The sequence below is a fragment of the Symsagittifera roscoffensis genome, chromosome 7 (assembly GCF_963678635.1).
Source record: "Symsagittifera roscoffensis chromosome 7, txSymRosc1.1, whole genome shotgun sequence".
In the NCBI taxonomy this organism is placed as follows: domain Eukaryota; kingdom Metazoa; phylum Xenacoelomorpha; order Acoela; family Convolutidae; genus Symsagittifera; species Symsagittifera roscoffensis.
Genome location: NC_087068.1, coordinates 53,315,248 through 53,337,724, shown reverse-complemented (window position 1 = coordinate 53,337,724; position 22,477 = coordinate 53,315,248). Strand labels below are relative to the sequence as shown.

At 34.8% G+C, this 22,477-nt stretch overlaps 3 protein-coding genes across 3 annotated transcripts in view; 1 reads left to right on the top strand and 2 right to left on the bottom strand.

The window, feature by feature from the left end:
- The window catches only part of LOC134851579 (uncharacterized), a 210,817-nt gene that overhangs the window by 13,897 nt on the left and 174,443 nt on the right, over positions 1 to 22,477 (top strand). The gene's annotated exons all lie outside the window — the stretch shown is intronic.
- LOC134851478 (phosphatidylinositide phosphatase SAC2-like) lies at positions 268 to 11,279 on the bottom strand. The gene is made up of 6 exons (XM_063867585.1): positions 10,747 to 11,279; positions 9,023 to 9,401; positions 7,825 to 8,109; positions 3,648 to 3,861; positions 2,895 to 3,069; positions 268 to 2,489 (listed from the first exon to the last, which is right to left on the bottom strand). The coding sequence occupies exons 1-6, from the start codon at positions 11,009 to 11,011 to the stop codon at positions 739 to 741; spliced, it is 3,069 nt and encodes a 1,022-aa protein (XP_063723655.1). The 5' UTR covers positions 11,012 to 11,279; the 3' UTR covers positions 268 to 738.
- On the bottom strand, positions 15,797 to 21,120 carry LOC134852074 (methionine--tRNA ligase, cytoplasmic-like). Its single transcript, XM_063868353.1, has 7 exons — positions 21,078 to 21,120; positions 18,991 to 19,339; positions 18,798 to 18,902; positions 18,276 to 18,463; positions 17,790 to 17,977; positions 17,095 to 17,334; positions 15,797 to 16,503 (listed from the first exon to the last, which is right to left on the bottom strand). Exons 1-7 carry the CDS (start codon positions 21,118 to 21,120, stop codon positions 16,396 to 16,398), a joined length of 1,221 nt encoding a protein of 406 aa, XP_063724423.1. The 3' UTR covers positions 15,797 to 16,395.

The window sequence follows — 22,477 nt, the reverse complement described above, 5'->3', positions numbered from 1 at the left end:
TTAGGAGCCTCACGTCTTCGCATCTGCGATTTTTGCTACGCTCGTGTATACAGCACTATCTTGCAATAAAACAGCTTCAGATGCTATTAACTTACCGGTGCTATGTATTGAAGCTAAAGTGTCAGCCAATGACCATGTTTATTTGCGAAAGTTAGTCCGGACTTCGTAACATGACACTAAGCTCGCTAGAGATCACTTGTGGCACATTGTATAGTTGCTCACAGTACATCTCAATATAAACCTTGCTTTCAACAAAAAAAGAACAGATTGGATAAAAAATCTAAGCTTTTTAAATAAATAATTTCATTCCCAAAGCAAACATATGCATACAATATTGAATATCAAATAATTTGAAATTTTTAAATCAAAATTTACAGCTAGAACTAGCACCACAAAAAATTCTTGGAAAATTAACCAGACATCAATCCGTTTAAATGGCAGATTAATTTTTGACTTCGTTTTCATATGGCTTGTGGCTCAATATCGAGCTAAAGTAGCAAAATTTGAGAGTCAACTTTAAAAACTATAAATTTGACGTTGAGATCATGAGAAAACAAAGCACATTGCGGCGCTCTAATGTAAGGAAAAAATTCGAAGTCTTGGCCGAGAAAAAAATTCTCAAACATTCTAAGAAAATCCGTCCTTTCGTAAGTAGGCATTCATAACTAAAAGCTAATTGCGTATTATTTACAGTATTACAATTTAGTTGAAAAAGGTATAACAAGTAGAGATAAATAATCACAGAAAACAGACCATGGTTTTGCAATCTTTGCTCTGCAACCTTTTTACTAAAGTCTTCTGGTCGTGTTGCACACTTACATACTCTTGCACTTCGACAACTTGCAGTTTGGCGCCATTAGTTGCCAATTCGTTCTCAACTTTCACAGTTGACATTTTATATGGCCCAATATTTTCCTGAGAATCTCTTGTACTTGTAGTATCATTAGTGTCAGTGATAGAGGAGTTAGCTAGCTCAATGTTAAGAATAGAATCATTGGAACTCAGATTCGAGTCTGAAATTGATTGTCTCCGAAGCCCACTTTGGGACATTCTATTAAAACGATCTGTTTCATCATTCGCATTACTGTTACTATTACTGTTCCCATTTTGGAAACGCCCCAGGAACTCCTTCGGTTTGATTCTGTTCAAAAACTGCGACGATTTCATAAACATCGAATTAGTATTTTGAGAGTAGCTTCTAGAATCACTTTGCATTTGAACATCTTCTGAACTTCTAGTTCTTTCAATGTTCGATTCGGTTCTGTTCACACCAGCTGTCAAAAATCCTTTCAATTTATCTGCCGCATTTTGCGCGCTCATTTTACGAGATGGATTAATCATGGATAGATGTTCAGCAGACGCCACTTCGAGTTGACCTGACTTTACTTTTATGCTAAGCGACAACCTCGACCTTGCTTTGGCGAAATCTTCTACAATTTTATCAACTGTTGCTCTCGATTTTGAATACTCGTCGGAACAATTTTCCGGGTTGGTTAACTGCATTTGAAGATCTTCATCGGAATTACTAGGTTTCATGTCTCCTTCAGTATCGCTGCTCTTAGGAACTGGGTTTCCAAGGGTCGCCTCGTCTAGATCAACTGGTTTGAGCGTAATCTGATTCGTTGTTGTAATTCCCGACGCTGTTGTTGGTATTGGATGAAAGATTTGAAGACAGCAAATTTCTGATCCAGAGTTAAGAATAGTTCCAAACGCGAGGGATTCCAGATCACGAATTGGCACTTTGAAACACTTGACGACTTTCAATTTCTCAAGTCGGTTCTGAACGTAGACTAAGTAGAAATTATTACTGCAGACCATCAGCACGTGAAACGTAACTATATCTTCAGAACCCTTAGATAAGGTCCAATTTACGGGAAACAATCTGTTGCGAGGGTTCTGGGATGACAATTCGACATGCGATTCCATGTGATCAACTATCCAGGCACTCCAGAACTCATCCGTCTGGTCGATTCGCTTCTTGGCAACTTCTACAATTTGAGACTCTATACTAAACCCTGGTTCGTCAGAATAGCCCAATGTCAAAAGATCAATGACACATTGCAAAATTGAGTCTCTAAACTGTGCCATTACGTAACGTCTTTCTAAGGAATTGACGCCGTCTCTTAGGAACCCTGTCATTTCACGCTTTCCTGTTTTGGTCACGTCTCCTTTAAGAGCATCCGTTCCTGTGTACTGCCTACTGATTGTGTTTCCATTTTCATGCCACATATTTTTCAAAGCAGTTTTCAGCCTCAGAGGAACGTTGTCTTCTGGAAGTAAACATCCGATCCTGACCATTTCGTCTTTCACTACACTTTCAGCTAGCCATCGCTGGACCACGTTGGTTCTGTCTAGACAATCAACACAGTTTATTCTGTACACGCCTTTCTGGAACTTGACCAGACCATGACTGTCACCGTAACTGAAGCCGATATCACTTTGGATTCTTTTGAAATTGAGCAAGAAATATTTTTCCAACTCATCAGCAGCTGAAACAAAAATTATTTATTTTTTTCTAAAAATATTAAAATTCTAGTCAGCTGAAAATTATTTCTCGCTTATCGTTTTAACTGATTTTAGTGTTCAAAACGAGATTACATGTCAAAATCGTGATGTATTTTTTTACCGAATATAAGATTAGCGCTCCGTCAATTACGTTTTACTGCACTCATGTGGTCCAACAAAATAATAAGTTTACAAAAAAATAGTAACAAAATGTTTCGGCACTTTTGATATATTAAGTAAAGTCTAAACTGCGTTAAAAAAGCCACCAGAAAGCGCCAAATGCACTTCCATAATTGAGCGTGATCAAATTAAGATTTTTCTTGAAAAAAAATACGACCTAAATAAGTATCTAATATTCGTTCGATGACACTTAAGCAACACTCTCTTACGTGCTCGTTTAGAGTGTGCGTGGTAGTCGTAGCTGACGTAGTAGAGGTCAGGCGAGTTCAAATCTGCGATGGCCTCTGCAAATATATTCCACAATAGCTTCTCTTTCTCCTCTGCCACTAGATTGACCACAGCCACTCTCGACCCATACATCTGCTTCAGAGTCGCAAAGTGCTTCTAAACAGAACCAAAGTAAAAATAGAAAAGTCACAAATAGACAAGATATTGTCGCGGTTCCGTTCAATTTTAAGAATAACCATACGTTCTGAGCAGCAAAGTGCTTCTTAACAGAATCAAAATGACAAAATGATTTCGAAGAAGCTTTATTTAGATTATTTTTTATGGCTAAAAGTAATCATTTGGCAAAAAATATATTGTTTTATTGTGAATATCAAACGGTACTGTTCAACCTTAAGAATAACTATAAGTTCAGTCTTAAAGTGCTTCTGAAATAATAGTGGCGAAAAAGAAGAGCTATCAAAAAATTGAAGCTTTTAGCTTTCTGATGACAAAAAAGTTGACGGAACGCCCCCTTTAAAAGCTAGCAGTTACCAGCTAGCCTTTTTGCCACTCAATCTATCAGAAATTCAGCGCAAAAAAAATAACATTGTACCCAGAAAAGTCAAATTCTGAATAAAAAGGACCGACATTAATAACATCAAATCAAATTCTGAAAAAGAATGACCGACCTTCATTAAATTAATCCGCAGTGGCCTTTTCTATCTCTGCAAAAATAGTCGTAAGCAATGACTCACCTTGAAGGCAGAGTTGTTGTCCTGTACACTTCTGCACTTCTTCATCTGTGCCTGGTACTTGACCCCCGTCAGCTCATGAGTCCAGTAGAGTGGGATCGATCCCCTCACTTGCACAAATGCACTGAAGAACTTCGTGTTCTGTCCGTAGATCACTGTCTCAGTTTCTACGAAGTTTGCCACATTGCCATCTTCGTCAACTCCTCTTCGCTTGTATCTATACAAATTGGAAAGTAGAGTTGCTGGAATTACTCGTCTCAAAATAAGGCTAAAAAACTTAAAGAGTAAATGCTGTTCTGCATTTAAAATCTTAACACAGACAAGCTGCCGCCAACAAAAAAACGGCTAACGGGAGCCTTCATAAAAATAGAAAAAAGTCAGGAAATGCGACTTAAAAAATTACCAAGATTCTCCGACAACGTGATTCAACCCGCATAACTTTCGATTGCGAGCCAATTTTTTTTTCTTCCAAATCCGTTTAGGTTTGCCAAACGATAGTTATCATAACCAAGGTACTCAAAGCTATGGAAAAACTACTTCAATTTATTTCGATAGCTTGAATTGATTCATAAACAATTAAAATTATCACAAGCATACTGCTCAAGCAATAAAACATTGCAAAAATTCATATGCGGTTAGCTTCAATAGGTTTGTAAAAATCTATTGAAAGCTACGTAAAACTTGAGAAGGATTAAAAGATCTTAAAAGACTTTCACCTTAAAAAAAAGAACTTAAGCTTATAAAGAACTTAAATTAAAAAAAACTTAAGAGGAACTTAAAAAAACTTAAGAAAGCTACTCAAGCAATAAAAACAACTCAAGTAGCTTATTCAGCTTCAACGATTTCAAAGAATTGCAAAAAATTAGAGCTAACTTAAGCAATGAAAGAAACAAATCAAGTTATTTTAATCCCTTCAATCGGTTCACAACATGTTAAAGTTTTCATAAACAAGTGCTCAAGTGACCAAACTTCGAAAAATTTTAGCTCAGGTTATGAGCTTCAAATTATTGGGTGCCGGACATCAAGCCGACGGGACTTCAAGCCGAATTGTAAAATTAGGGACTTCAAGCCGAATAATTCCTTATAAAGTCGTGAAATATGAACAATTTGAAAACTTTTTGCGAAGAATTTCTGAATTTCATGATCTTTCTTCACTAGTTATTGGCGTTTGCATATAATTTAAGCTTCCAAATGATGTTCCGGAAAATTTAAAAGTAAAACATGGTTGAAGGCATTTTTCATGTTTATAATTTATGCATTTCAAAAACTGGCTGATTTTATTAACGGATGCGAATCACAAGTGGTGCATTGTCATGAATAACGCTTATTATGGACTTAACTTGCCAAAATTTTAGAAAAGCAACATTTTGCAGATGATAAAATAGCGTTTTGTGGTGCTTGTAAAGTTTTAAATTCGGCTTGAAGTCCCTTCGGCTTGAAGTCCCGTCGGCTTGTTGTCCTAGACCCCAAATTATTAGCTTCACTATGCTTTCAGAAATATTAAATTATGTCGAGCAAGCTACTCAATCGATGAAAGAAACCATTCTAGTTGTTTTATCAGCTTCACTCGGTTCACAAAAAAATCATAAACAAGCAGCTCAAGCGACGAAAACTAGAAACATTTCTAAAGAGTTACTTTAACAGCTTGAATATTCTCGCAAAAAATATAGTTGCCTTGAGTCAGCTATTCAAGCGATAGAAGTAACATTTCAAGTTGTTTATATAGCTTGAACCTGTTCGCAAAGAGTTCTCTTAGGCAAATTGTTCAATCAACAAATTGAACTTCAAATAAAAATTGCATCATTTACGACATAAGTTCTAGCAAAAATTATGGTTTACTGGCCTGGCCCACAAATTTTTGATTTACTGATACATTAGTTGATTGATATCGTGCTTTTCTTAGTAAAAACGACCCACATTTTTGTGGGGTCGTACCACGTCTCATAAATAAGGGGGGGGGGAGGGGGGTTCTTACTGAAAGTTCGATGGATGTAGCAGGTTGACGAAAAAAATCATAAGCTTAAAGAGCTCTGAAGCTTAAAAATCTTGATCTCGTGCTTCTAAGCTGCGCGGCTAGAACAAATTTAGCTTTTCCTATTTACTGCAATATGGCGAGGGAAAACATATTGCACAAAGTACAATATATTTTTGGAAAAATTGGATGAACCACTTCAAATTTAGCATTATTCATTCAACTCTAGAAATCGCTTGTGTTTCTCAAAATTTCAAAAAATCTGTCTAGACATAGATATTTCGCCTTGACCTAAAAAAAGCTCTTTACAAAAATAAAATTTATCCAAACTTTAAATTTAACAAAAGTTCTTGAGTTATCGAGACTTTTGGTTGAACAGTGTCCCTAACATTTTTCACTAATCATTGTCCCCTTTAAAAATAAAGACTGCTCGCATCAGGGCAAAACCTTGAATGTTCCGACTGCGTTTTGAGGTTTATGGAGCAGTAATAACATAAAACAATTAAATGTAAATAAAATGAATTTTTTTCCCGAAAATTTGAATTTTTTTAAATGAAAATCATCCCCCCGCACGCCATGTAAAGTACAAAAGAATAGATTTTGCTCCTTGTAACAAATCAATTATGGCAAATAAGTTTCTTTCAACCAGTTTTCAACGATTTCTAAGACGGATAAATCTCGCTTACGCGTTAATAGCGGGAAATATATCGCGAGTTAATTGTCCCAAATTGGCCAAAATGGCAATCTTTAAACCCCCGTAACTTTACGAAAAATAATCACAGGTGAAATATCTTTTCAAATTTAAGCTCAGGACAACATTACCTTTAGAATAATTTTTTAAAATCCGTCAAAAATGGCTAGATAAAAAGTTGAAATTTGTCTGAAGAAAAAAACTCACCCCGAGCACAAATATTCCGTGACTTTTGTATCGAAAGTCGGAATAAAACGCTTAAACATTGCGCCTTAGAGGAATTGGCGCTAGGTTTTCAACTTATATGAATAACAGAACGCGCTGTCGACATCATGTTTAAGTAGACGCAATGCTTATGAACCTTCATAGGAGACATCGATTAAAGCGTTTTCATTGAGGACATTGATTAAAAAAAACGTCATCTACTGAGGCTTCAAAAACATATGTCAAATTAAACGAATTGAACAGTCTTTAATGTTCGGACAATGCACAACCGCATTATTTTAAGTTTCTTTCTTTTTGTTACTGCAATTATTTAAAAAAAATTGGCAACAATCACAAATCAGCTACCAAGATTGATCAACGAAATGAACTTGCAGTTTGACTATACCTGTGAAAAGCTGGAATTATTAATTCCAGCACAATTTTATCAAAAAGCAAAGAAGAATCGTCAAAACTGATGAAAGACTTGCAAACCGAAAGTAGTATGGTTAATTTGTGGGAAAGCAGGGTACCCGGACCGCTCATTGAGCTGCAAAAAAACTGCCGTAGAGGTGCACGACAAAGACAGATCTCGACATACGACCTCGCTCATTGCAGACAGGCGAACATACCAATCATTAGCTTGCGCTATCAATGAGAGAAAAAGACAAAACGTACGATTATTCGAAGCCTACTTGCGATAAATCGAAGCTATAAGCACAGATAAAAAAGAGCCAAGCGAACAACGAAGCTAAATGCAGAGCAAACCAATGAGCTAAAAATCGAAAAGGGTTCACAATATAGCAATTGCTACGCTAACACGACAAACCAACTAATCACAATCACAAGGAAGTCAGCAGATTGCTAACTAATGAATTGAAGAAACATAGCAGCCAGCAGATGACACCGAAGAGGAAGGGAATCATAATTAATTATGCTCTTTTCGGTTCATCATTAGACGATCGCGCCCAAAACAAAAAACCAAGATCGAGGAAAAACACGAGTTTTAGGAAGTTGAACTTGTTGAAAAAGGTACGCAGTTTTGTCAGCAAACTTTTTCGCCAAGAATTACCATATCAAAATCAATTGTAATCTGTGCCCTGCCTATTTTTTTGTTCTTACAGATATACCAATTGAAGACCAAGCTGAAAACAAAGAGACAGGCGACAAAAATTACATTTTACGCATTGAATTATAATTAAAATTGTTGTTCGTTCAATTGAGCAGTTCTAATTTACTAACTTCACTCAGTTTCGTTGAGCGAAAAGAACAATGCCAACAATTTGGCATTAATTATTGGAAAAAAAATTAGTTACCTGCGGCCTGCGCGGTGTCGTGACCTTCTCGAAATGAGGAAAATAGAAACTGTCTTTGACTGGCTGAATTTGAACGATTCTCGCATGTAGTCCGGAACATTCTGGCTCACATCTTCCTCTTCTATTGTCATCGTGAAGTGGGTTGCGAACCCATGAATCAACCGGACTCCGAAGCCCCCGCCGTCTACTGGGGTTGACTCAGGGGGTAGATGTTGCAACATAACCTTATTCCAGAAGAACATGTCATTTGTTTCCTCTGCTTGCTGCTTGTTTTCAGCGCAATGTCTAAACAACAAAGCACTCATTAAACCCCAATTGAGTTAACTCTTGCCAATTATAATCAACATAGCCCACAGACAATTGGAAAAGCCTCGTTGAACTCAAGAAAATCAAAAAGGAGACTTAGTTTTTTGAAGCATTTTCAGGTTAAACATATAGGGCCTTGAAACAATCTTGATAAAATTGACCCAATTTCAGAAAACTAGATCAAAAAGCAAAAATTTTATAATCCGCTGCGAAGTCTGAAACTTGAGTTGAAACTAGTCTTTCAAATTTTTCCATACCATTTACTTTTGTTTTTGAAGGTCGTAATTTATCTGCATTTAGCAAAATAAAATGAGATGAACTTAGTCAAACAAAAATGAGAGTGAACAACTTAGCCTTTTTCTCGAAAAAAAAACAAACGAAAAACCACACACCCAAACCATCCTTTATTTAGCAAGGACAGAATGCTCCGACAACAGTTATAACAGCTCCGAAAAATCTAAGCCCGAGCAATGGGATACGCCATCGCAGACCGGGACCGTCCCTAATAAGCAGTTACAAAAATGTATAAGAAACAAGCAATTACAAAAAAAAACGATACACTCAATTTTAAGTACATTGCCATTTAAGCTACCTTTGTAATGTTTTTTATTTGATTATATTACATTAAATTGATGTTTTAATGATGTTTAGGGGAATAAAATCAGTGCCATTTTTCTGTTGATGCTCCTAAGCAGGCATGTATTCATTAAACTTCATTGAATCAGTTCTATGAATTTGTACAATATGATAGAATTTTGTAATGCCTTCTGGAATATAAATAAATTAGAAGTCTGAAAAATCAGACTTTGACAAAAAACTGAAACACAAAAATGTATTGAAAAAATTGCGATCTCTTATTTCAATACAGACGTTTTCTTGAGTCGAAACATACCTTTGGTAAGTACTGCACAAATTACCGTCTGGAACGAAAAAGAAATCAGTCCTCGCTCGTGAACTCTCATCGCAAAACAACTTCTTCACCTCCCTCGCTAGTTTCGCTTCTGTACTCGAAGCGCCCCCTTCAAAACTACTATTAACAGCTGGACCCCGCTGTGCTGAAGTAGCATTACCCCCACCGCTGGGTTGTTGAGTTGGCTGGGGATTTTGGAGTTGGGAAGGCGTTGGGTGGAACTGGCTCTTAGCCAGTTGTTGCATGTCTTCTGTGGCTATGGCACCTCTGTTTATTCTGATTATGGAGATGTTTGTGACTGCGTAAACTGGTTTTCCGATCGGAGAGGGAAGCGTGAATAGTTTCTTAACGTCTGTTATCACTGCAAACAAAAAAAAATGTCATCTTAAGCTATATCTTGAACAGTAACCGTCTCACATTTACACACAAAAAAAACATTAGTTAAAAAATGAAAAATGATGGAAAACTAGGTTTACCACAAAGTTAACTTTCGTGAGTCTCGATAGATGTTCATTTACGGCAGATGACAGACTTTTAAAAATCAAATTAGCGACAGAACGCACTTACGAAGAGTACACAAAGTCGACAACCTTTAAGCAGAAACAAGTGGATCCGATTTTTTTTAATTTAGACATTTTTAAGTCACCCCTGAAACTACATGGAACAATACTTGCACTTGAAATTACAATGAAAAGTGCTTATAGCACACGAAAATACCGTGATGTGGCAACTAAGCCGACAGAAATTGAGCAGACAAATTAAAGTCTGACTGGTCAATTTTTACCAGAGCAAAATTTCAATTGCTTATATGCTGAAAAAAAAAACAAGCTTCGGCCGTCATTCGAACCCCTGAACTTAGGTTCCAAAGTCGACGGCATTACTCCTACGTTCTAATGCTTCAACAATAAAGCAAGTAACAAAAGCAAATAAGTTTTGTAAGAAAAGTTGTTTAAGGGAAAAAGTCTAGTTCCCGGTTGCAAGACACTGGCTTTCGAAAGTGTAATTAGTTTCAGACACAGCCGATTGCGGATCTAGTCCATTCAATCGTTTCCAGTAAACCCATATTATAGGCAAGTTTCAAAGCTAGTGCTTAAGGAAGACTTTGAAAAAAAAATGGCTCGCAAATATTTTACTTGCAAATGATTGGGCATTTAATTACTTACAAAACCTAGTACTGGATTTCATTATGCTTCCTCTCAAATGTAATAACACATGTTTATAATTAAAACAGATATACACACAAAAGAGCTTGTGTTAAACCTGAGTACTATTAGGTTTAAGGTAGTACTACGAAAAAAGTCATGCGAATAACTATAAAACCAGGTATGGTACTACTATGATATGAGTGGTCCCTTGAAAATAATCAGGTCCCTTGAGAACAAGACACCTAGAGCTCTCAAATTGGTTCAAAATAGTGATTTCGCCATTCAGAAAGATGTCGCAGTATTTTTTCAAACAAAACATGACTGTTAAAGCCGTTAAAAAAGTTGACGCGAGCATATTTCTTGACATAAACAATATAGTAATTACATTTTTAACCTGAAAAGTTTCTGACTCAACATATTTTGCCAGATTTTCGAAAGGAATACCTTAAACACAAATTAGTTTTCAAATTTTTACATGAAAAATGCACGCACGACCTATCTAACATAGTTGCTTTTTTCGAGGGACCACTCTTTCATAGTAATATCACAGGTAATACTAACCAAGCAAGCACAGCAAGTCAGAAGGCGGTGCTTTGAAAACTCCAATAATTCCATAAATAACCCCATAGCACTTTCTATCCCCAGCACAAACCACCGTCTTCTCTAGGTCTTCATCAGCTGCTTCATTCGAGTACTCCATAGCACCCGAGTTCAAATCGATCTTCAGTTTCCGAATACAACCTTCGTATTTCCGAAGAATCTCCAAATTCACTTCTTCTCTAACAAAAACTTCCATTTCGGGAAGTTCGTTGTCGACTTCAAACATTTTTAGACCTCTTTATACGTCAAAACTATGGTAAATTATTTGAACAACGGTAACCAAAAGTGGTTTGGAAGATAGCTATTTTTATGTTGTTTACTCAACTTCGCTTAAAACTAGGTGTCCGGTTGTTTTGAAGTTGGCGCAACAAACGATTACGGAAGTTCGATGGCTAAAATCTGCATGATTCATCTTTATTTGTTAGCTGTGCTTAGTCAATTGATTGTTTTTGTGACGCGATGTTGTAGACTGTTTAAATCAGGCAGCATAATTCTGAAAGTTTGGTCGGTCAAATGAATTGTTTAGAAGACAAATTATATTCAAATCTTGGTATTTGACAACTTTTAACGGAACATTTAATAATTTAATTACTCGCTTAATCAAACACAGTTATAAAGAAACTGATTAATAGGTAAATAGAAATTTTGCTGCTGAAATCATCGACATTTGAAAATAATTTTAAACCATTTAGCAAACCAAGAAAAACCACTTACTAACGCTGCTTCAATAAGTCGAAATAAATTACATGTAACACATAATGTAATGTAATAGACAAGAGGTAAAAAAACTTACTAGATACCACAAAATAACATAGGTAACAAACAACTAGAAAATTGTTTACAGAAAAGTGACAACCCGAAAAAAGTATGCACCTTCTGGAACGGAAGAACTACCAACAGTGCTCAATATCCGTTTAAATCAATTCTTCATTTCTTTTAAAACCATTAATTTAATTACAAAATAAGTGTTCTCAGTGTGTTAGGGAAAAAAGGGATCAACCAATCCCCCCCCCCCAGTGACCTATCGTAGAATGCCCTTCCCAAGAATAAATTAATTCTGAAAAAAATTCTGTATTAAATATGCAAATGCGCAAATAAAATTGGTTTTTACATTTTTATGCCGGATTGCATTTGTATGCAGTTAATTGGACAAACTAATGCTTTAATTCATTTTTCTTTAGTAATACGGTTAAATTTGAACGAAGCTAGGCTATACTCAAAGTCCGCCTATGAAAATATGGTGTTCAAAAATAAATCAAAAATAATAACAGTAGATCTTAAAAATCAATTCAGAGAAAAGCAACCTAAATTTTTCTTTTCAAAAAATTTGCATTTTGAAAAGTCTGAATAAAATGATGAAGAACAAAGCTTCGCATTATAAAAAATTTGTATTAAACGTAGCGATCAGAAAGTCGGAAAAATTGCAGTTAAAAAGCAAACCAAAAACAAACGAAACTCGAAGAAAAAACATCACAAAAGATTTTTCGTTTTTTAAGAATCTTTTAGAATTATTTTTTTTACGACTCGACTTTCGACTTACAAAAGAATACATATCACGTTAAGACTATCTAAAATTCAAGAAAATTTTTTCGTCATCAAAGTTTTCCATAAAACTAACACAGGTAAATTGTTTATTCTGATGAGAACTATAACAAAAAAATCCACATTACGTCTATCCCAACTTTTGCGCCATGTAAACTTCTGTATGAGGGGAGCGTAATTTGGCTTCTTCACAGAAAAACTACAAACTTGAATGTGAAAAACAAAAAAAATGAACATTATATTTATTATTGTCTTCGCCATCTTCATTGACAAAAGAAAAATAAACGCGAGGAAACTGAAAAAAAATCAGACTTGTTTTTTTTTTCAGAAACCATAAATTTTTGAATTTCGAACGAAAAAATAGGTGGCCTTAAAGCTCTTGGAATTTTTGGAACAATTTACCATGGACACTTTTTTGCTAATTGGTAAAACTTTTATTTCGCTGGGAAATCTGATAATTAATTGTCACCATTTTCGAAATTAGAAGTTGATCACAATTTTCGTGACCTTTAAACTTTTGCTGTTCGATAATGGAGTTTGCCTTCTTTTTAACGATGGAAACGCTCTGAACTTGATAAAATCAAAAGTCAAAACACGAAAAATCAAAATTGAGCTTGACAAATTTTAAGACTCTTTCCTGAAAAAAATCGCTGCGTTCATTACTCTTTAAAATTAAAACATAGCCAACAGACAGTTGGAATAAAGTCAAGGAACGCAAGCAAACAGAAACAAAACTGACGTGATTTTATTTTTTTAAACTTGAGCTTTCGAATATCAAAGTTGAATTTCAAGAACAATTTATGAAAAATTAACTCAATTTGAGAAAACTAGAGCAATAGGAAAAATTTTCATTCCGCTGGAAAATCTTAAAACTTAAATCCAATTTGCAAAATTAAACTCGATCAAGTTTTTCGTTGACTTACAATTTTCGACAGGGGAGCTTGCTTTTGACAGGGGAGTTGGCCTTCTTTTTAACAAAGGAAATAGACTGAACTAATACAGAATTGAACCGCAAAAAATCAAACTCGAGCGTGAACAATTTTAAACATAATGTTCAAATAAAAACATCATCGCGACCAATATACTTTCATCATCAAAATTGGACACGTATAAAGTATGGACACGTATTAAGTAGAAATATCAGATGAAAATTAGGGCGGAAAAACGAAAATCTCAATGAAACCTTCCTTCAAAAATTCAAAATTGCTAGAACTTTGATGAAACAAAACACATCAGATTACGGCTCTTTGAATTTCAAGAAATTTGTAAACTTGTCGTTATTTTAAGAAATTTACCCAATCAAAGGACAATTATTTTATTAGAAAAACTTCAAGTTGAAATCCATTTTCAAAATTAAACTTCATTCAGATCTTTGTAACATTGCCACTTTCGTATTTTGACTTCCTTTCAGCATATTTATTTGAACTTAACTAAGAAAAAAATCAGAAATCGAACAGCGAAAAACAAAATACGGAAGCTTCATCACATTTAAAGACTTTGTTAAAACCCAGAAAAAAATGAGGGCATTCACTCCGTTCATTGACACTCGAATGCAAAACGAGAAAGCCGCTACTTTCTATCAAAATGAACAAGGCTAGTTTTGAAACATACATACGAAGACAATAGAATGTGAAAACAGCATCTGAAGCCCCCTCACCCTCAAACACACACATGCACATAAACTTCCTCGAAAGACGCATTATGAGGCTATTCAGCCGACTTTATATAGGCCGAAACCTATCAAGCGGAAAAAACAGGAAAAGAAAAAACAAAACACGAACAAATTTTTGTCATAATATAAAATTATGAACTCTATAACAATTTTTAGCGTTTTGTGCAATCCAGAGAGAAGGATAAAAACTATGTTTTCCTTGAAAGTACTCAAAAATAAGTCACTAAGCCGGCAAAGTAAATTCCAAGATTAGTAAATTACAACACAGAGGCGAAGCTGTGCTTCGCAAACACTTTCGAGAACACGACCAAAGCAGCTTTTATCAAGTGAGCCGACAGAATATGAGCCGAAATCATTTGAGCAGAAAAAAGTTATTAGGCCAAATAAAAACAAACAAAAAAGAAAATATTCTGAAACGGAATTTTTTGAAACAGAATATTTCCCGTTTGAAAAACATAACAGGTCCTAAAACCTTAGCCGTCCCAGGCGTAATTGTTACTTCCAGAACAAGTGTGCCGGACACGCAATAAAAATTGAATTTACAATGAACTGGACCTGAAGTTACATTTTTAATTTTGAACATTCAGTGAAAAAATTATTTGCAAAAAAAAATCTCGAATCCGATTAGGGTAATAAAAACACAAAACAAACCTCACTACCTTTACACCACTCTAGGATAAAAAGAAACTCTCCAGAGCTTCAACCATTGTTTGAACAATGAATCAATGTGATAGATCTACCTTTTCGCAGCTAAACAAAAACAGTGCATATAGGTCTCCCTCTACTTGTGAAAAAATAAAAGCAAAACCGTTTCGCTACCACAAAGAAAAACAGCAAAACCATTTCGTTTTGAACAATGAAAAAAGGCTAGCAAATCAAAACTGCCGAAAAAGAAATTTTGAGACATTTGGAAAAATTTCAGCTTTCGAATAAAAAAATACATAACGTTGAATATATTACGTTGAAACGCCAAATACAAAAATATATCAGCCAAAAATGAAATTTTGAGACAATTGGAAAATTTTCAACTATCGAATATAAAAATACATCACGTTAAAAAAAGTCTTTTTTTAAACTAGAAGTCAATCAGGTTTTTCGTGGCCTTTTCACTTTTGCTGTTCGATAGTGGCGTTTGCCTTAACAACGAATATGAAGTAGAAATAAAAATAAACCATAAATCAAACCGCAAAAAAAAACTTGAGCGCGAACAATTTTAATGACTTTTTCCTGGAAAAAAAGTCATCAAGAACAGTTTAAGTGAAAATGGCCCCGTTCTTTTGCATTAAGAAACATCATTTCAGTAACTTGAAACCAAAAAAAGTAAAAAGTATGAAACTTCTCGAAACTTTTCAAAGAGGTTTTGTATTAAAAGTAATTCAGAAAAAAAAAGCGGATCGAAACTTTTCGTGCCTCCGAAAAGCAAATAGCGCCAAAATTTACTTCTGGTAACGTTTGGTAAATGGCTGCGTAGACAAAAGTAATAACCGGAAAAGTTTTGAACCCGTTTATAAAACACGTCTGTCACGATTGCGATAACCAGATTGAAAACTGAAACCGGTAAAAACAAAAGTCAATTGCTAAATGCACAACTTACTTCGAAAAAACTACGAGACCTTCAATTTGCTTTCTTAATTTCGACACATCCTGTCAAAAAAACTAAACTATTCATTAACACTTTAAAGCAAACTTTGCAGTCAAAATCTTGATTTAAACACAAAATGAATTTAACTTGTGTGCATAATAAGAACTAGACTCGATTCGTCAGAATTGAAAAAAAATGGTTAATATTTACTCATATTTCATATACAAACTTAAATATATTGTCACATAGTTATTGGAACCATTAAGCATTCGTAGTAACCAACACAAGCATTTATTCACATTTTTTAAGCCAAGAAACACTTTAATCATTTGTATTTAGTAGAAAACTCCAACTTGCTGACCATTTTTTCACTTCTTTTTATTTCTGTGTTTCTTTTTCTTTTTCGCACTTCCTTCTGTTCCCGAAGTTGCCGAAGAGCCTCCACTGGTAGTTGAACTGAAGCTGGTTTCTAAAGCAGATGCTGACTGTGAACAACTTGACTCAGGAGACAAAGGATCCTTCTTTTCGTTGGACCCAGGACTCAGTGGCGCCTCCACCCTTTTAGCTTCTTCTTTCTTTGCTTCTGCTACTTTATTTTGTTCATCAACTGTCGCTTTTAACACCTCGGGTTCCCGTTCCTCTTTTGCGGCCGATTTAGCTGTCGGGCTTTTACTTTGGTGAGACGACTGCTTGGCCGTTTCAGTGACGTTCGTTTTCACATCCTTATCGCCAGGTGTATCGCCATCAATCAATTGCTTTCCATTCTGATCAGGTGGTCCCGTTCCGTAAGTTGCCGTCCTTTCTTCCTCTTCTTTCATAGCAACGACCAACTGGGTTTCAATTGTTTCAGGATTTCAACTTGGGCCGAAATTTCAGCTTTGTTTTGAGGTTTAGCTGCTTTCAAAGCTCTCACTTTGTTCCCCTACCAATACAACAAATTTACTCAACATACTCAATTTATGACATACTTCGTACTCAAAAACATACCTCACTTTTATTATTATTATTTGTTGTTTTCAAACATGCGAATCTGTTTGGATAAGCAAACTTTTCGGAACAAATAATATGAGTTTTTATTACATAAGTTCATCGCAAGCATTTTTTGCCCAATAATTACTGGTTTGGAGGTTCAATGTGACAATTCTTTAAAAGCAGTTAGCTTCACGAAAAAATAGCCAGCATACAGATGGCGAAGTGTCGATGAAATTAAAGAACACAAACAAATTATTTATTTTTTGAAAAATTTTCAAGTTTCGAGTTTTTGAGAAAAAACACTTGTTTCAATTGACTTTTGAGATGGCACTTTTTTCATAAAGCTAACCCAATTGGAGAAAAACTCAAAACGCAAAACAACGAACATCAGCGTAAAAAAAACGACAGAAATAAGTGTCTTCACTTAGTTCATTGACATTTATAAAAAAGAAAAAAAAAACGAAAATTCAATAACTTGACCACTTCTAACAGAAAACAAGTTTCAAAATCATATGAAATAAATTCTCATGTTTTTCTTAACCTGTTCTGTGCACATATTTTTCAACGTTTCCTCGGACATGCCAGCATACGGACATTTCAGCATACAATCCTCAGCTTTATTCTGATTAGCTGCTTGTGCATTATTCTCTTTTGAGGCCTCCTTAACCTCGTTCGACGCTTTCTCAAAGTCAGATTTCAACTTTTTCAAAATCTCCACCTCTTCGCTTATCTTCTTTTTGTCGGGTGGCTTCGCCGCTTTCAATTTCCTCACAATGTCTCCCTGTTCAAAATTTAACTATTTAATTTGAAAGAAATAATCTTCATATACATTATGATTGATAAATTTATCATTTGACATTCTTCAATTCAACTGGTAATTTTCGTTATTTGTTGGAAAATCTTTTTTAAAACATTGCTGAAATAAAAGCTTGTACTGAATTTCAACAACCAAGAAAACACGTTTTATTTTTTAGTCAGTATTGCTTTACGCTAAAAAGCTAAAATGGTGATACTTTTTCGGCAGACAAACTTTTTTGTTTTGTCTTCATCCATTAAACTTCAATATTCGATTAGCCTAATATAATAATCTTGTACCGCTTGAGAATTGCTGCACTTAGTGTTTGGTTCAGTCTTTTGAAATTCTCCGAACTTTTAAAAGTTTATTCGGTATTACAGTTCACAAGACCTATGTTTAATTTAGCTATCCCTAAAGCTATTCATTTAAAGCCCAACTACCTGTTCTGTGATTGCAGACTGCAACTCCTGAACACTTTTCCCATTCACCCCCACTAGCGCTGCCCCTCCGCCAGTATTGCCCCCCGGACTCTTTCCCTGTTGAGCCCCGCCGTACATCTCTTTCAACTTCATAACTTCACTTTCCTCCAATTTCTTGAACAGTGGAACTGGCTTGTTAATTTTGTGACCTTAAATAAGAATATTAGCTCAAATTTGGAAACAATTGGGGTGCACTGTTTTCAGCGGAAAAACATTAAGCTAGAATTTAGGTTTCAATTCACGGAATTAACTCCCCTGCATAAAATCCCTCCGGACAAAAATCTACCGGAAAAAAATTCCCAGGACTAAAATCCCAGAATTGCAAATCCCCAACTATTAAATACCCCCTTATTAAATTTAACTGGTGAAGCTCTCAGACAATAAATAAGGTGCTGTCGTTTTTTTCCGGAAACTAGTTAATAACATACCATAACTTTTAAAACCAACCTGTAGGTATGGCCCTGATGAAACTCTTAGGCAGAAGAGGCAGTCCATTCTGATCATCTGATGACGCATACAACCCCATCTGGTTGAAGATCTCAAACGCCGTCTGGGGCATAAAAGGTTCCAACATCTGAGCACAGATGTGAACGATGTTGACACAAATCGCGTTTATGGCACCTGCTCTCGCTTTGCTGAAAAAAATAAACAATGAGGCTAAGCCAATATCAACGTATGCAAATTTCTATGCTTTTTTGAAGGATTCAAAAAAAATACAAAAGCAAAAACAAACACCATAAAAGACCATTTTCGTCTTACAGGCTGTCAACCAAATTAATTTCAAGAAACTAGCAAATAACAAAACACTCCCTTGAAGATGAACAATTTCAATCGGTAAAAACCTGCAATAATATGTCAAATTCTAGAACTTTTTTGAAGTCGTTTTTGACTTTTAACCTGTGTTTTAGTCTTTATAAACCTATTAAAAAAGAAATCTTAAAAAAAAACATTTAAATATTGTAAACAAACTTTTCGGGTTCTGATGATTTGTTGAGTACCCATGGCTGTGTACTCTGAATATACCCATTGCCCCATCTTGAAACATTCAGAATTTTCGACAGAGCATCTCGGATCCTAAAAACAATATTTTACAGCTAAATATTTTTTGAGCTAAAGAAATCTATCTTGAGAAATCATAAGAAAACTACACAGAACAACTAGCCTGACTTTCTCCATGCATTCAATGTAGCTCTGCAACTCTTTGTTCACGTTGTCAATAACATCCTCGTCCTCCTTTTCAAGTGAAGAAATCTCTTGCACTTCAGCTTTAAAACTGTTAAAACAAAAACTCAACGCTCGGTTGATGAAGTTGCCGAGATTGTTCAGGAGCTCCGTGTTGCTCTTTATCGCGAAGTCCACCCACGAGAAGGTGGAGTCTTGCGACTCGGGTCTCACAAAGAGGAGGTAGAAGCGGAAGACGTCAGCAGGGATCCCACTGTCCCGGGCGTTGTTTCCGAAGACTCCCACGTTTCTACTTTTGCTGAATTTTCCCTCCTCATAATTGAGATATTCTGAAATTAAACAAAAAGTTCTTACTGTTCGGAGTGCTGTCAAAAAGTAGAAAACCTTTATTTCATTCCGGTCCAGAAGTAGACAAATACTATATAAATCAATCAGAATTGAGAACAGAAAGCAAACTCAGGAAATAAATACTTAATATTTATTTTTTTTAAGTTTGCTTCTTGTTCTCTCCGATCCTGATTGGTGAATATAGTAGTTGTTTACTTTATGACGTGTCTATTTTATAACTTGTCTACTTTTTCCTACGTTATGTTATTGTTCCGAACATTTGAAAAAAGGGGAGGAACTTTGTTTTAGTTAACTGTAGAAACCGAACGGTATAAACGAACTGTTTAGATTGGTACAAATATTCTTTTATTTTTTTTTATGTTACACTTTTCAGACTTGTTTTTTTTTCAGAAACCATAAATTTTTGAATTTCGAACAAAAAAATAGGTGGCCTTAAAGCTCTTGGAATTTTTGGAACAATTTACCATGGACACTTTTTTGCTAATTGGTAAAACTTTTATTTCGCTGGGAAATCTGATAATTAATTGTCACCATTTTCGAAATTAGAAGTTGATCACAATTTTCGTGACCTTTAAACTTTTGCTGTTCGATAATGGAGTTTGCCTTCTTTTTAACGATGGAAACGCTCTGAACTTGATAAAATCAAAAGTCAAAACACGAAAAATCAAAATTGAGCTTGACAAATTTTAAGACTCTTTCCTGAAAAAAATCGCTGCGTTCATTACTCTTTAAAATTAAAACATAGCCAACAGACAGTTGGAATAAAGTCAAGGAACGCAAGCAAACAGAAACAAAACTGACGTGATTTTATTTTTTTAAACTTGAGCTTTCGAATATCAAAGTTGAATTTCAAGAACAATTTATGAAAAATTAACTCAATTTGAGAAAACTAGAGCAATAGGAAAAATTTTCATTCCGCTGGAAAATCTTAAAACTTAAATCCAATTTGCAAAATTAAACTCGATCAAGTTTTTCGTTGACTTACAATTTTCGACAGGGGAGATTGCTTTTGACAGGGGAGTTGGCCTTCTTTTTAACAAAGGAAATAGACTGAACTAATACAGAATTGAACCGCAAAAAATCAAACTCGAGCGTGAACAATTTTAAACATAATGTTCAAATAAAAACATCATCGCGACCAATATACTTTCATCATCAAAATTGGACACGTATAAAGTATGGACACGTATTAAGTAGAAATATCAGATGAAAATTAGGGCGGAAAAACTAAAATCTCAATGAAACCTTCCTTCAAAAATTCAAAATTGCTAGAACTTTGATGAAACAAAACACATCAGATTACGGCTCTTTGAATTTCAAGAAATTTGTAAACTTGTCGTTATTTTAAGAAATTTACCCAATCAAAAGACAATTATTTTATTAGAAAAACTTCAAGTTGAAATCCATTTTCAAAATTAAACTTCATTCAGATCTTTGTAACATTGCCACTTTCGTATTTTGACTTCCTTTCAGCATATTTATTTGAACTTAACTAAGAAAAAAATCAGAAATCGAACAGCGAAAAACAAAATACGGAAGCTTCATCACATTTAAAGACTTTGTTAAAACCCAGAAAAAAATGAGGGCATTCACTCCGTTCATTGACACTCGAATGCAAAACGAGAAAGCCGCTACTTTCTATCAAAATGAACAAGGCTAGTTTTGAAACATACATACGAAGACAATAGAATGTGAAAACAGCATCTGAAGCCCCCTCACCCTCAAACACACACATGCACATAAACTTCCTCGAAAGACGCATTATGAGGCTATTCAGCCGACTTTATATAGGCCGAAACCTATCAAGCGGAAAAAACAGGAAAAGAAAAAACAAAACACGAACAAATTTTTGTCATAATATAAAATTATGAACTCTATAACAATTTTTAGCGTTTTGTGCAATCCAGAGAGAAGGATAAAAACTATGTTTCCCTTGAAAGTACTCAAAAATAAGTCACTAAGCCGGCAAAGTAAATTCCAAGATTAGTAAATTACAACACAGAGGCGAAGCTGTGCTTCGCAAACACTTTCGAGAACACGACCAAAGCAGCTTTTATCAAGTGAGCCGACAGAATATGAGCCGAAATCATTTGAGCAGAAAAAAGTTATTAGGCCAAATAAAAACAAACAAAAAAGAAAATATTCTGAAACGGAATTTTTTGAAACAGAATATTTCCCGTTTGAAAAACATAACAGGTCCTAAAACCTTAGCCGTCCCAGGCGTAATTGTTACTTCCAGAACAAGTGTGCCGGACACGCAATAAAAATTGAATTTACAATGAACTGGACCTGAAGTTACATTTTTAATTTTGAACATTCAGTGAAAAAATTATTTGCAAAAAAAAATCTCGAATCCGATTAGGGTAATAAAAACACAAAACAAACCTCACTACCTTTACACCACTCTAGGATAAAAAGAAACTCTCCAGAGCTTCAACCATTGTTTGAACAATGAATCAATGTGATAGATCTACCTTTTCGCAGCTAAACAAAAACAGTGCATATAGGTCTCCCTCTACTTGTGAAAAAATAAAAGCAAAACCGTTTCGCTACCACAAAGAAAAACAGCAAAACCATTTCTTTTTGAACAATGAAAAAAGGCTAGCAAATCAAAACTGCCGAAAAAGAAATTTTGAGACATTTGGAAAAATTTCAGCTTTCGAATAAAAAAATACATAACGTTGAATATATTACGTTGAAACGCCAAATACAAAAATATATCAGCCAAAAATGAAATTTTGAGACAATTGGAAAATTTTCAACTATCGAATATAAAAATACATCACGTTAAAAAAAGTCTTTTTTGAAACTAGAAGTCAATCAGGTTTTTCGTGGCCTTTTCACTTTTGCTGTTCGATAGTGGCGTTTGCCTTAACAACGAATATGAAGTAGAAATAAAAATAAACCATAAATCAAACCGCAAAAAAAAACTTGAGCTCGAACAATTTTAATGACTTTTTCCTGGAAAAAAAGTCATCAAGAACAGTTTAAGTGAAAATGGCCCCGTTCTTTTGCATTAAGAAACATCATTTCAGTAACTTGAAACCAAAAAAAGTAAAAAGTATGAAACTTCTCGAAACTTTTCAAAGAGGTTTTGTATTAAAAGTAATTCAGAAAAA

Excerpts from the sequence above, each read along its gene's own strand:
- LOC134851478 (XM_063867585.1), bottom strand. The coding sequence starts at position 11,011 with ATGTTTGAAGTCGACAACGAACTTCCCGAAATGGAAGTTTTTGTTAGA. Across the intron at positions 9,402-10,746 it reads TGACTTGCTGTGCTTGCTTG|TGATAACAGACGTTAAGAAA; the intron begins GTTAGTATTACC and ends TTTTGTTTGCAG. Across the intron at positions 8,110-9,022 it reads TTGTGCAGTACTTACCAAAG|ACATTGCGCTGAAAACAAGC; the intron begins GTATGTTTCGAC and ends TTTGTTGTTTAG.
- LOC134852074 (XM_063868353.1), bottom strand. The coding sequence starts at position 21,120 with ATGCGTCTTTCGAGGAAGTTTATGTGCATGTGTGTGTTTGAGG. Across the intron at positions 18,903-18,990 it reads GAATGCATGGAGAAAGTCAG|GATCCGAGATGCTCTGTCGA; the intron begins GCTAGTTGTTCT and ends TATTGTTTTTAG. Across the intron at positions 17,335-17,789 it reads AGTCTGCAATCACAGAACAG|GGAGACATTGTGAGGAAATT; the intron begins GTAGTTGGGCTT and ends AATTTTGAACAG.